At 35.2% G+C, this 14,182-nt stretch overlaps 1 protein-coding gene across 1 annotated transcript in view; it reads right to left on the bottom strand.

The window, feature by feature from the left end:
• Window positions 1-638: 638 nt before the first annotated feature.
• LOC145687584 (putative receptor-type tyrosine-protein phosphatase mosPTP-1) overlaps window positions 639-14,182 on the bottom strand; it is a 518,211-nt gene continuing 504,667 nt past the window's right edge. The window contains exons 3-4 of the mRNA XM_081761049.1: window positions 1,430-1,611; window positions 639-664 (exon numbers count right to left, since the gene is read on the bottom strand). Coding sequence (XP_081617175.1) covers window positions 639-664; window positions 1,430-1,611 — 208 coding nt within the window. The remainder of the gene's footprint in view (window positions 665-1,429; window positions 1,612-14,182) is intronic.

The raw sequence follows: 14,182 nt of genomic DNA, 5'->3' as shown, positions 1-14,182 counted from the left end.
AATTGATATTCTTTATAGTGTACTGTAGAACAGTGACTTATTCTGATTATTGTCACGGGCAGTAAGTTATGCCCCTTAGTTCCCTATGAATCTTTGCTCTACATCCTCCGCATCGAATTCGTGTAAGTGAATGATAATAAACTCGATTTTGTTACTTTATATTCTGTGCAGTGGTTCAAAATAATTTCCAGAAATCCTGGAAGTGAACGAGATATTCGCATGTTGCATACATTACAGCATTCATAGTAAATATTGTTCTGTTAGTAAAATAATGACACAAATAAACAAAATAAAGGTGTCGTTCCACTGAGTTTACCATATTTGCCTCATAAAATGAGCAAGACTGGTATTGCATCAACCAGAAACTCACAATGCACAAATGTTAAATTGTCATTTCTTTCCTTTCACTCCTTAGATTAGAATTATATATATATATATATATATATATATATATATATATATATATATATATATATATATATATATATATGTATGTATGTATGTATGTATGTATGTATGTATGTATAAGATTTCAGCATACCGCAAGTGATGATCAGTCATCTTATTATAAACGATTCAGATCCTTAAAGTAGTTTTGGCGTGATGAATGTCCCTTTCTATTCCTTATTTGTATATATCTAATTGTCTTCAAAACTGCCAGTAGCTATTCATAATTAATACACATATTCCTGAAAGAGGATTGATTTCCCTCAAACAGGGTTACCGAATTCGATTTCCGATTAGAAAGCTTTGAAAAAAAAATGAATGCATTACAGTAGTCCGTATTCCATCTTAACCCTTTACTGCATGTCGTGCCATATATGGCATACACTCTTTTTCACTTTAGCTTTTTTGTGATTTGTCAAAGGCATCAAATTACTGTTTTGTCTGTTGTGTGATATATTGACGTGTATGAATAAGAAATTTTGGTTTCATCTGGCATGTTCTTTGTGAGTTGTAAGTGTGTCATATATGACACTTATTTCTCGTCGGAATTAAGTGAAAAATCTAAAATTCAAGTTTTAATTTATTTTTCAAGTTCCCATATGAGGATTTCCAATACTATTTTTTTTTTCGGTAAAAGAAAAAAAAGTCATGCAGAAAGGGGTTAAACTGTAGTTCCACATGACGTGCCATACATCCTGCGTGGTAGAAAGGAACGCTAAACTACAACACACATACATAACCAAATATCCATCACACAGTTTCCCCTCAAGATATGTACTTTGAGCTAAGGTTACGTATTAAAAATGAAACTTCTTTTTGTAAGCATCATTAAAGCAGCAATCTCAAACAACTATCTACAAAGATAGACTAATATGTAAGTGCTTGCCCACGATGCAATTGCTGCAAAAAGATTTTGAGCACACAGTGACCGTACACTAATCAACTGTAAAATAAGGCAAAGAATGAATTTATATAGACTTACCTTCCCGAAGAGTGACCATGTAGTATGACTCCTTGCTTGGCCGACTCCGTCCCATTGCGTTCACTGCAACCACGCGAAAGCTATATACCGTGAAGGGAAGAAGGCCTGTTACTTGGTAGCTGGTTTTATTATTTGGTGTGACTATACCATTGTTAACATCCCACTCGCCATTTTCATCAACCCTGAAATGAGAAAAGTAGTTCATAAATTTAAATCGTGTAGAACTCTTTTCTACATCAATAATTCATAGCATTTATTGGTAGTGATTCATCCATAATTGTATGTATAATTCGATCAGTTTATCCTTAGAAAGAATAACGGGAGGATTCACAAACATATTCTAATGATTTTCATGTTACAAGAATAGTTGTAATATAAAGTTTATTTTGAAATAACAAGCAAGTCTATTTACCTTAATTATGTAACATAGTTTCAAAGATTGCTTTAGACATGTGTTTTGTTGATGCTTTCAGCTAAGGTTAGCTTCTATCGAATAAGGGATATTGGTATAGGTAATTGGATACTTACCATATTCATAGTTCTATACAACGCCGTAGTGTGTTTTTTCACTTAGGAGAAGTTGCTGATTTTATTTTAATATTTTGGATTGTTATTAAATCATTATTGAACTATTCATTTGTTATTGTTGCATTTTAATGTGTTTTACTTATTATTATTATTATTATTATTATTATTATTATTATTATTATTATTATTATTATTATTATTATTATTATTATTATTATTATTATTATTATTATTATGTTTGCTCAGGGAAAGTGACGCTTCTGGAGCTTTGATGAATGCTATATTCCTGGCTTATAATCAAGTACAAAAACGTGATTGTAATATCAAAGCAAACAGCCAAATTTATTGCCTCCCTCTTCATACTCTCAGAAAAATCTTCAGACGGGCCATAAATAAGTTGAATCAGTAGTTTTGAAAAGTTCATGAGTCAGCATACGTAAAGTTACGAGAACATCGACATTTATTTTGTTTTATGTTATTTATTTATTTTTTTTTAATCTGATAGATATGAAATGATCGACCTTTGAAAAAGTAGAATTTTCTTGTCATTGTACGAAATGAACAACTTATCAGAAATTGGTGATACAATATAAGTAATTAAAAAATGGACCAAAGCAAAATCGTGAGCTTCTTCGTGGCACAGCGGTTAGCGTACGCGTCTTTAGTATGGGAGACCCAAGTTGGATTCCTGGCTGGAGCTCATGTGGTTCGGATTCCACGTTGATCAGTAGGTCCACGTCTTATATAACCTCGCTGCTGAAAGGGACGTTGAGCTCAAAATCAAGTAAAGCAAAATCGTCATTTTCTGACTCATGACCTTTTCAAAACAAATAATTGAATTACTTCCATATAAATATGTTAAAACATTTATATAGCTAATAATTAATAAGTAGTGAAGAAATTCTTCTAATAGTAAGCAGTGTACTTTCTTAGTATACAGTAATGAATTGATATATAATTTTGTTTTGATATAATTCAAGCTGCAGATGAAATCGGGCAGGATCAAGCACAAAATCAGTAAGGTGACATTACGAAAAATAACTATGTTTTCTAATGTGAAAAAAGTACTCTGAAAACTAATTGCTAATTACCGTGAATCGTGAATGAAGCAGTGCTCAGCCAAAACCGAAATAGTTCGATATAAAAGAAATAATAATAATATTAATAAAAATCATACATAAAACCGCCACCTTTCCCACCAGAATGTATCAGCCCTGAATCCATTAATATTAGCCCTGAATCCAGTAATTATCTGAAAAGATCATGTCAATGATATAGCTAAGCCAGAAGCCATTCGCTTGAAGCTGTATAACTGGGAGCTGTAGACAGTCAATAATTATATATATATATATATATATATATATATATATATATATATATATATATATATATATATATATATATATATATATATATATATATGCACAACACGTTTAAAAAGTAATTCAAGTGCAGTGATATTAAATAACGCCTTCAATTTATGCTGCATTTATTGTTTCAGTACAGCATTTGAGCTGGTTCTCTGAGAAACAAACAGCCGAGTCTTAGACTGTCACTTTCTATTGGCCAGTTAAGGATGGTTGGAAAATGAACGAAGGGACGGAGGAAAGGGTTATTTGTCAATCACTGCAGCATTCATTGACGCTGCTTCTAGACAACCAAGGTCACCGCTTGCACTGTTACCGATAGTTGAATGTTGAAACTCCAGTCAAATGTACTTTTTTTTGGGGGATCCGGACAAAATCTCGCGGCCGAAACATCGCCGCCCAAAATCTCGCCGGCCAAAACCTCGCGGGACAAAATCTCGCCGGGCCAAAACCTCGCGTGGCCAAAACCTCGCCGCCCAAAACCTCGCGGGACAAAATCTCGCCGGACCAAAACCTCGCGTGGCCAAAATCTCGCCGCCCAAAACCTCGCGGGACAAAATCTCGCCGGGCCAAAACCACGCGTTGCCAAAACCTCGCCGCCCAAAATCTCGCCGGCCCAAAACCTCGCCGCGAATGAAAGTTTTCTTTAAAATTTACCCAATGAGTTTCTTAATATGCAATTCCACATTACAAATAATAATAATAATAATAATAATAATAATAATAATAATAATAATAATAATAATAATAAGAAGAAGAAGAAGAAGAAGAAGAAGAAGAAGAAGAAACGAAAGATCGTGTGCGTGGGCTTTCTGGGTTTTTTCCCGTTTCCTCCCACTTTCTTTATTCGACCATTTCCTTCATCCTGGTCATCTACATCTCCTTTAACCTATAGGACATAATAAAGGAACGTCGTAAAAACTCATATATTATTTCATACTTTCATAAATATTATTAGATTTTTATTAAAATTTTAAGTTTTTGGATATTCCAAAGTTCACGAAACTAACCCCGTTAGTTGTCATTACTTTCCTTATGCAGACTTTCTTTTCCTATAACCAGTTTAAAAACATCCTGTCGCCCTACCTCCACATTGAAATCCTCTAATACAGAAATATAATTTTCATATGGTATCGCGGGACTTGGTCAAATACCCGTGATACTTCTGAAACAGCGTCTTTTATACCGTCATCCTTATCATATGTTGGAACATTTACATTTTGGTCAGGCGAGATTTTGGGTATGGCGATAATTTGAGGCGCGAGGTTTTGGCAAGGCGAGGTTTTGTCCCGCGAGGTTTTGGGTGGCGAGGTTTTGGCCAGGCGAGGTTTTGGCCCCGCGAGATTTTGGCCCGCGAGGTTTTGGGCGGCGAGGTTTCGGCCAGGCGGGGTTTTGGCCAGGCGAGATTTTGTCCCGCGAGGTTTTGGGCGGCGAGGTTTTGGCCAGGCGAGGTTTCGGCCCGGCGAGATTTTGGGCCAGAGGTTTTGGGAGGCGAGGTTTTGGCCAGGCGAGGTTTCGGTCCGAGAGGTTGTCTCCTCGAGGTTTTGTACCCAAACCTTTTTTTTATCTGGAAATCACGTTACAAATCATCCTGTCATATTATTACGATGATACTACGACTTCCTGAAATTTCTGTTGGTCTTAGAGCTACTGCCCCTATTGTTGCAGAGCCTTTGGCAAAAGTACCTCCAACGTACCATCTACTTTGTCCAACTTTCAGACTTTTAAAACGTGTAGGAAACAAAATGTAATACACTGAAATAGTGTGACGTCACATGCTTCTCGTTGCCATGGTGATCGCAATTTTATTTTCTAAACTACAAGTAGCCTAAATACTTAAAGAACCTACGTGCAAAACAAAAACAGTGATGAAATATTTCCGAACTGCAAACATTAGAGTGGAACAAATACTTATGTTTCTTTTTAAATATTTATAATGATTGAAACTGAAAAAAAAAAAGGCTAGAAAAAGTAATTAGAAAAGAAATGTGTTAAATAATGTTACGTGCATGACAAGCATTGACACTGAAATTAGCAAGTTTACATGTCTTGTGAAATTTTCCCTCTGAAGTATATTTAGAGAATTTATATATTTTGAGGTTAAATTAAACCTTAAAGTGTAGTCACCCTCTTCATAATCAGATATTAACTTTAAATAATTCCGAATTTTTCTTTGATTCAGTAATATGAGTACGATATGCTATTGCAAATTTGAAGAGGATTATTGTTTAACAGTTGTTTAAAATATATACTGAACCATTCGTAATTAGATGTGTAATTATTGTACGATTTCTAAACTTTTTTTAAAAGTTGATAGAGAATATAAGAAAAGATGTTACCTATATCCACTGATGGTCTGGATTGAATATTTCTAAAGGCTAGCCTTTTCTTTCTTTTGCAATGTATACTTAGAAATAATATTATGCACTCCCATTATGAACAGTAGAGATTCGAGGTGCAAATGCCCCAATAGAATTAACATTATTCTAAAAGACTTTTTTTTTCTATTTTAAAAATCATATATTTCTACAGCTTTCTCTGTGCCGGCAGTTTGTCAATCTACACGTTAGGGAGTTTATATTGCGTATAATTACTTCCTATGGTGGATTACATGATAATTGTGCTTACATTAACTATTTGATTTCTACCTTATTACTTAGGGATATGGAGCTTTAAGAAATAAGCTCTTTAGCTCCATTAGTTCACACGTTTGTATAAAAATAACATTGCGATCACCATGGCAACGGGAAGGAAATGACGACATCACTATTCCAGTCTATTAGCGTAAAATCAAGAAAATTATTAACTATGTTTTTAGTTTACTTGTTTAGTTACGAAGTGATTACAAAGGTAGCGTATTTGGTTGCCAACGTGAATGTGTTCTTAAACTGGAAGTAAGGTCTTATTTACACATTTTACAAGATATGGCGGGTAGTATGAAATGATTGCATTTCCTGATTTCTTTCATATATTGATATGGTCATTTGTTTTTCCATATCGTACAAGTACTTCGCACTTGGTCTGGTTTGTCTGGCTTTTTTCAGTAACTGTTTCTTCTACCAATGCATAGTGCCAAATTAACCCTTTGTCTTCCAGTGGTTACGCTTCGATTCCATGTTTATGGATGTTCCCTCTCTGTTTCCACTTGATTACACAGTAAAACCACGTTGTAGCACTATCACTGCTTCCATCTATTGAACGGAAATTCAACTAATTCTTGCTTACATGAGCAAGATAAACCATGTGTAAGAACAATAGTGAAAAACTATAGATAATATTTCCTATACATGAAGAGTCTCTAAGTATCATCATAATGATGCAAGCGCATATTTTAAGGATAATAGTTTTAAGCATGATCCTCAAAGGTCTAAGTATCAAACTTGCTATTATTGTTATTTTCTATGGAGGCTAAAATAAACCGCATCTTGATAGGCTCTTTTAATATTATATTTTTGCGCTTCTTCTCTTTTATGTCCCTAATAGGCGCAATGTCAATGACCAGGATCATGTCAAATGTCTTACCGTTAGATATTCTTTCACTTCCAATATTCATAGGTTTCTGATACATTCAGGGTAACTTTTCGTACATAACTCTTAATAAATATATTTGAAGTCAGTATTCCTGTAAGTAGAATAAGTAGAATGCTATCATAATTCCAACGTATTATTATTATTTTTATTATTATTATTATTATTATTATTATTATTATTATTATTATTATTATTATTATTATTATTATTATTATTATTATTATTATTATTATTATTATTATTTACTTCTCCCTACTGAAGACGTCGTGTTACAAAATATTTAAGTGACTTCGCTTTTTCCATTTAATTCTCTCGCTGTCAAGGGGAAAATTTGATTTCTTGTTCACTATTTGTGCTAGTGAGCAGGCCGGTAGCCAGCCCAAAAATATAGGAGGTCGGAAAAGGTTAGGGGGGGGGCGATCCAACCACATTATAGTTCAACACCATATTATAGTTTATTTTCAAGCCTATTCTGAAAATTTTAGGGGCCTATAAAAATTTAGGGGCCCGGCCCCCCTAGACCTCCTTGGATACGGGCCTGCTAGTGAGTCTATTTATTTATTTGAATCTGTCTTTTTAAATGTCATAACCTATTTTCTCCATTTCCTAAATCAAACTTAACATTTGGGGAGTATTGTCGGTCATAATCCAATGAAATACACTCTTCAAATCGTATTGTTTTGAACAAATTTACGTTACAATATATCACTTTATATTCCTGTAGTCAGTTCTTCACTTCTCTAGGCATAACGTTCTAATCAATATTTGGAATGCTTGTGTAAAATATCCATAATATCTATTAGTACGACTTCATTAATCCTGGTATAATGTTAAATGATTATACACAGACTATGGACAGTTTTTCGTGTTCTTTGTTTATATTCTGAATTCAGATAAGTCTTCCAATAATTCTGGTATATTTTCCTTCCATTATTGGATAGATGGCCTTGCACAGGATTTTTGACGCACAACATAGTAACCTAACTGCCATGTTGTCCTCGCGTTTTCACACTTTATTCTTCGGTATTGACATGACGATTTTATATACTCAATGCTTACTTTGTTACGAATGGCACACCTTCACACACTGTGTTATGGTTGAACTAGTTGAAGCCCCTTGATCCTCTACTTTCGAAAAGCAACTGCACAATAACACTTTCAAGATATCTAAACTTAATGTTGAAATGGATTTGACTCCAGCAATGTTTCAAATTATTTAAAACCTTTAGAAACAGTGAGATTGTAAGAAAAATGAAAGATTTGAAACTTCTTGTTTAACTTTCCAGAATCATGCCCCAAGGCTAAGATAAACGGAAATGATGATGGTGAATGGAATTGTGGAATGAAGGAACAAGTAACATTTCTGACCAAAGTAGTTATTTATTAAAACTAAAATACAGTGCATCGGTTTTTACAACTTTGATGTTATATTCACCAGACACTAACTGAAACTTATGACGTTACACTGCATTTTAGTTTCAAAAATAAGTGTATATACTCTGGTCAGAAGTGTTATATTATTCCTTTAGTGAGTTCCAGAGTCGTGATGGATAGAGTTGCAGATAGAACGAAAAAAGTAGAAAGAAGCTGGATAACCTCGAGAAACCCACCCACACGGCGTTTGTCAACCACAAAGTATACTTGACACAAGTTGGTATAAAACCAGAGAACCCAAGCACCTGAGGTGAGCTCTCTACCACTGAGCAATAGCAGCTTTTTAAGATAAGGAAGAAAACATTTAAAATTGCACTAATAATTACGTCATGAGCAAACATGCGGTCATATACTTCCACAAATGTAATAGGGTTTATATACAAAAATGAAAAGACTTAGGTAACGGAGATTGCATGAAGAAAATATCTTCGAGAAAACAACGACAATAACATGCGATTTATTATAGCATCAGAACTCAATTTCATAAGGCCACTGTGTCACTGATGGAAGTGCAAAAGCAAAGAATGGGCCTCCTGAATGGACTCGAACGATTGTCAAATGAACCCTACGCTATTCGATCAGCAAGAACCGTGAACAAGAATAGCATTGGTTGATTTGACAAAATCTCCTGGGATAAGTGAAGAATTCAGACTACCGTCAAGGAAATGCAATGTTGAATATTGAAGCAGTTGTTTCTCTGCTACATATTGTTATTCAAGTCGATTTTTTTACGAACTATATCTATACAGCCATGTATGTATGTATGCGAATTCTCAAGTCAAATAGTTGAGTGGGGCATAGGCACTGCTCCAAAACTCGTGTGGAGAAAATATCATCACCTTCTACGAATGGAAATAGGTTCATTTTTCAGTCAAGCTAGTGTCTGATATAGAAGTCTCAAAAGCTAGATTCTTCCTGTGAAGATAACGTCTTAAAATTCAGAACAAGTTTCATTTCCCCGAAGGCAACTTTCAGGATGCATGTTAGGGAGCATAATGCAATAGATTAATTCTGTAATAATACATTTTCTACATTATAATTCCAATATATGTAACACATTCACAGAGTAAAACTGTCATGGTGTCTACCTTGCATTCTTTTCACTTCTACATTTTTAGGGGCTTACTTTTTGTATTAAATTTGAAACCTATTATTACCCCACCAACGAGATAAGTAATAATACATAAATAAAATACCATAACACAAAATATCGACTGCCGTGGAAGAAAGTTGAGTATACCGATTAATTATATATTATCGTGTTTCCAATTACAAAACGGGCTAAAGTACTGCAGCCCAAAGAGTTGAAGTTCCAGAGGGCCTATTTTTTTTTTCTTTAAACTCGCCAGCAGCTCTGTTCATAGCATTCATTATGTCCTATTATTACTCACAAAGTATGGATTATGTGAATATTTTAGATACCCACGTGCATACTGTCTTACAGACCTTATTTCCAAACCACGACATAGTATTCTAAGATAAAAAAAAATGTACTAATACACAAAACCAGACCTAAAACCTTGTTCTTTATCGGTTTGCTTCAACGAACAGCGAAATATGTGTTTTGGTTTGCAATTTTCGACATCATACACTGATTTAACTATATGATGACAGTAACGTAAATATTTTCACAGGCTGACCACCAAAAGTTCTTGACAGTTTTGCGTTGCATTGCGGTCCGTAATTTTTTTTTTTAAAAAAAAAAAAGAAAAGAAAACTGAACAGTATGAGACTTCTGTTTAGGCGTTATTTGAAGAGCATCAGGATGGGCTTTCTCACCTTCTTCGGCCCGGTTATTACCCTGACTCTGACATTATTAAGCATTTATGATCAGCTTTAGAGGAACAAGTCCGGCACATAGTTTGTTGTCCATTATCACTTACAAAACTGAGTGTTGGATTACATCAAAAGTAGCCCACTATTTCTCCGGAAACAATTTAAAGTTGCTTGACACCGATATGCTTCTTCGCGTGATCTCGACTTTGGTTACCACTAAGGATGCTAAGCTTCGGATAAAATCCTATATAATGGTCTGGATCCCCTTATCCAATAGTCTCAACACGGAAAAGGGATATTAAACTCCATTGATTAACCTCCATTGAACCATAATGAAATACACACTTAGTATATGATCGAATTATGTGATCCGTTACTTGAGCTTGACGTTTAATCTTAATCCTGTTTGGGGATATTCAAGAGCAGAGACTCAGTAGAAGAGGATCTACCTGGAATGAATAGAGTTGATTCTTCAAACCAGATCATATGTTGTACTGGATCGAGAGAATATCTAGAAAGTAAAATGTATTTCCAGCACCAGAATTATATGAGACTGATGAGATTGGGATTAGTTCGTAATATGAGATCCAAACCACTGCTTATGTTTGGATTCAAGGCATAAACCCTCATCAAGCATCAAATTATATATATCGGGTGTTGCAAAATAAGTGTTACAACTCTTGGGAGGTGACTCCTGCCACTGAGACAAGAAAAAAAGTTCTCTTGAACTTTCGGCTATCGGACATAGTTTCAGATCTACAAGGTGCCGAAAGCGTGGGAAAATGACTTTCGGACACCAATAATTCGGAAACTATCCAACGTAAAGAGGGCGGGTAAAAATTTCCCTGAAGAACTCATACCTGCTGTATTGAATTTTGCATGTTTCACAATCCTACCATGCACGCGCAAGAGACTTTCCAAAGGAACGTAGGGAGTCCCGGATAATTTGCGAAATGAAAATTGGTCTAAATGGGTATGAATTGATACGGTTTCTACCAGGTAATAATAATTCGTTTGTATTAGGTCGATATCTGGAACAAATACAAAATGGCGGACACCCTCATGCCTGTTGTGTGTGGTTGCATAATCGCCAGGTACGGATGCTGGCCAACAGTGGCGTTCTGAGTATTAAGTGTAGCGAATTTGTACTCAAATGCTCTAGAAAGACATTTGGAGTATCGGTAGAGAACAACAGATGAAGCAGTTTGATTTACATGTGTGGAAACACTTAACGAAAAATGCCCAGAAATACACTCATACCAAGTAAACGTGAGTTGAAAGCGTCGGAAATGTATGGATTAGCGTCAAGAAAATGAAAGTCATTGCCAATTCGCCGATAATATTCCATCAATCCGATGCAATATGATGTGCACGGTTGTATACCAATAAGGATGCGACAACTGAGGCCAAGTTGAAATTGTGCAAGGGGACTCACAAAAAAACTGGGTAGACTAAATGAATGTCACTAGTGGGATCGCATTATCGATATTAAAATGTGGCCAATGCATGCGTTGATATCAACATGTAGCTAATGGACAAATGTCAACATGTACCACTACTACTGGGACACCGTCCTACGCGCCAAAAATAGGAAAATAACTACTCATGTCTTGAATCTGAGGACGTGGGCTCCCAGTAGGTTTGGAAACTGCCACCACGCGAGCGAAAGCAAGCGCTCTAGCCCTCAGGCTTCGAGGAAGCCTCACTTTCTGTGTATTCATTTCTTTGAGGAGTACCAACTTTGTTTGGCAAGCGCTCTTGTACAGCCTCCCGACATGCTTGTGTGTTTCATTTTGTTACTCGTACTGCACAGTTGTAAACAATCAGAGCTTTAATACGTTTCTTTCTATTTCTCATGCCGTTAGATTTTCCATATGTATGGTGTTCCAGCAGTAGTGTTACATGTGCCAAATTGTCTTTGTCTTTGCATGTGTACTGTGTATTAGATATGAATTTATGGAGGTATTTTCCTATATTTCGAGTACGTCATATGACCAGAAGACATGTGACATGATACAAGTTTGTTATTTTCACGATTAAGAGATTTCTTTCCATATGCGTCGACTGTGGGACTATGTTCCAAACAAACAGGGACATTGATACAATTGTGTCCTAGTTACGTTCTACCAAAAAGTGCACCAGATGTAATAGCAGAACGTACAACGTTATTTTCCTAGTTTTCGCAGTTGGGACGGTGTCCTAACAGTAGTGGGACAAGTTGACATTTGTCCATTAGCTACAAGTTGATATGAACACACAGATTGGCCACATTTCAATATAGATCATGCGATCCCACTAGTGACATTCATTTAGTTTACCCAGTTTCTTTGTGAGCCCCCTTGCACAATTTAAACTTGGCCTCAGTTGTTGCATCTTTATTGGTATGCAACCGTGCACATCATATTGCATCGGATTGATGGAATATTATTGGTGAATCGGCAATGGCTTTCATTTTCTTGACGCTATTCATTTCTGACGCTTTGAACTCACGTTTACTTAGTATGAGTGCATTTCTGGGCATTTTTCGTTTCGTGTTTCCACACATGTGAATCATATTGCTTCATCTGTTGTTCTCTACCGACACTCCAGATGTCTTTCTACAGCATTTGAGAACAAATTCGCTACACTTAATACTCAAAATGTTACTGTTGGTCAGCATCCGTACCTGGCAATTATGCAACCACACACCACGGGCATGAAGGTGTCCGCCATTTTGTATTTGTTCCAGATATCGACTTAATACAAACGAATTATTGTTACCTGGTAGAAACCCTATCAATTCATATCAATTTAAGCAGATTATCCGGGACTTCCTACGTCCCTTTGGGGAATCCATTGTGCATGCATGGTAAGATTGTGAAACATGCAAAATTCAATAAAGCAGGTATGAGTTCTTCAGGAAATTTTTTACCCGCCCTTTCTACGTTGGATAGTTTCGGAATTATTGGCGTCCGAAAGTCATTTTCCCAATCTTCTTGTCTCAGTGGCAGGAGTCACCTTCCAAGAGTTGTAACACTTATTTTGCAACACCCGATATATATATATATATATATATATATATATATATATATATATATATATATATATATATATATATATATATATATATATAAGTGAACGGATATCGTCTTTATGGGCTCTCATATTTTTCATCACTGATTCCACTAATTGTATCGCTTCGTGAAAAAAACTGCTAGCGTACGTTCTTTCTCTGTACATTGTTGCAAGTAACATTTCATGTGAGGATCTGGTCCTCACATCCAATTTTAAGCAATATGATCTGTATACGTATTGTCCATATGTATCTAGTTGAGTGATATTGTTACCTATACACATACATACAGGACACATATGCACTGTTAGTATATTTGTAATTTTAATTAATAATAAGTATCCTTAAATTCGGAATTTTCATTCATTAAAAATAAATAATTACTATAATTTCAAGCACATGTAGTAACCAAACTGTATTTTGGATTTTAAATATAAACATTAAACATATTCTTCACCTCCACCAAGCAGTATTGATAAATACACAAAGGCTCCTTCTGAATTTCAGTTACATTTCACATATTTTTTACCGCACAATAATCGAACTTAAAACGCTATTTATGTGGTCACATACATAATAAAATTACAAAAGTTTACGATTACTACTGGAAATTAATATTGCCACTCATTTCGAATATTTTGAAAGCACATAATTTCTAATGTATCGAAATTTCTTATCGATAGTATGAAACGTTGTAAGCAGTTGTAAATTTCAAAAAAGTGTTCTCCAAGTAAATTTGTATAATTACAATCAAAGGTAGTTTTGTCAAGTTTAACAAAAAGTGCAAAATAAGTCTCTTGAAAACAGCTCTTATTTGTGAAAGAACGCATGGTGATCGCTTTTGGCTGTTGCAATGGTCTATCCAAGCAGATTGTTAAAAATTCAGCGTAGCATAACAACATAAGCTAGCTTCTCTTACATGTACAAACAAAAAGCTTGGTAAGGTAAGTGTACGGGGCGCTGAATTCTACATCGCCACGGGTGCCAATATTCCTAAACCACAAGAATGCACATAAGCTATTGCTGTGATATATTAAACTAACAATTTCAGTTTTATTTGGGAAA

Source organism: Thermobia domestica, chromosome 6 (assembly GCF_964235325.1).
Source record: "Thermobia domestica chromosome 6, izTheDome1.hap1.1, whole genome shotgun sequence".
NCBI classification, from domain to species: domain Eukaryota; kingdom Metazoa; phylum Arthropoda; class Insecta; order Zygentoma; family Lepismatidae; genus Thermobia; species Thermobia domestica.
Note: the sequence above shows the minus strand (reverse complement) of the source record. Positions and strands in the feature narration are given on the sequence as shown.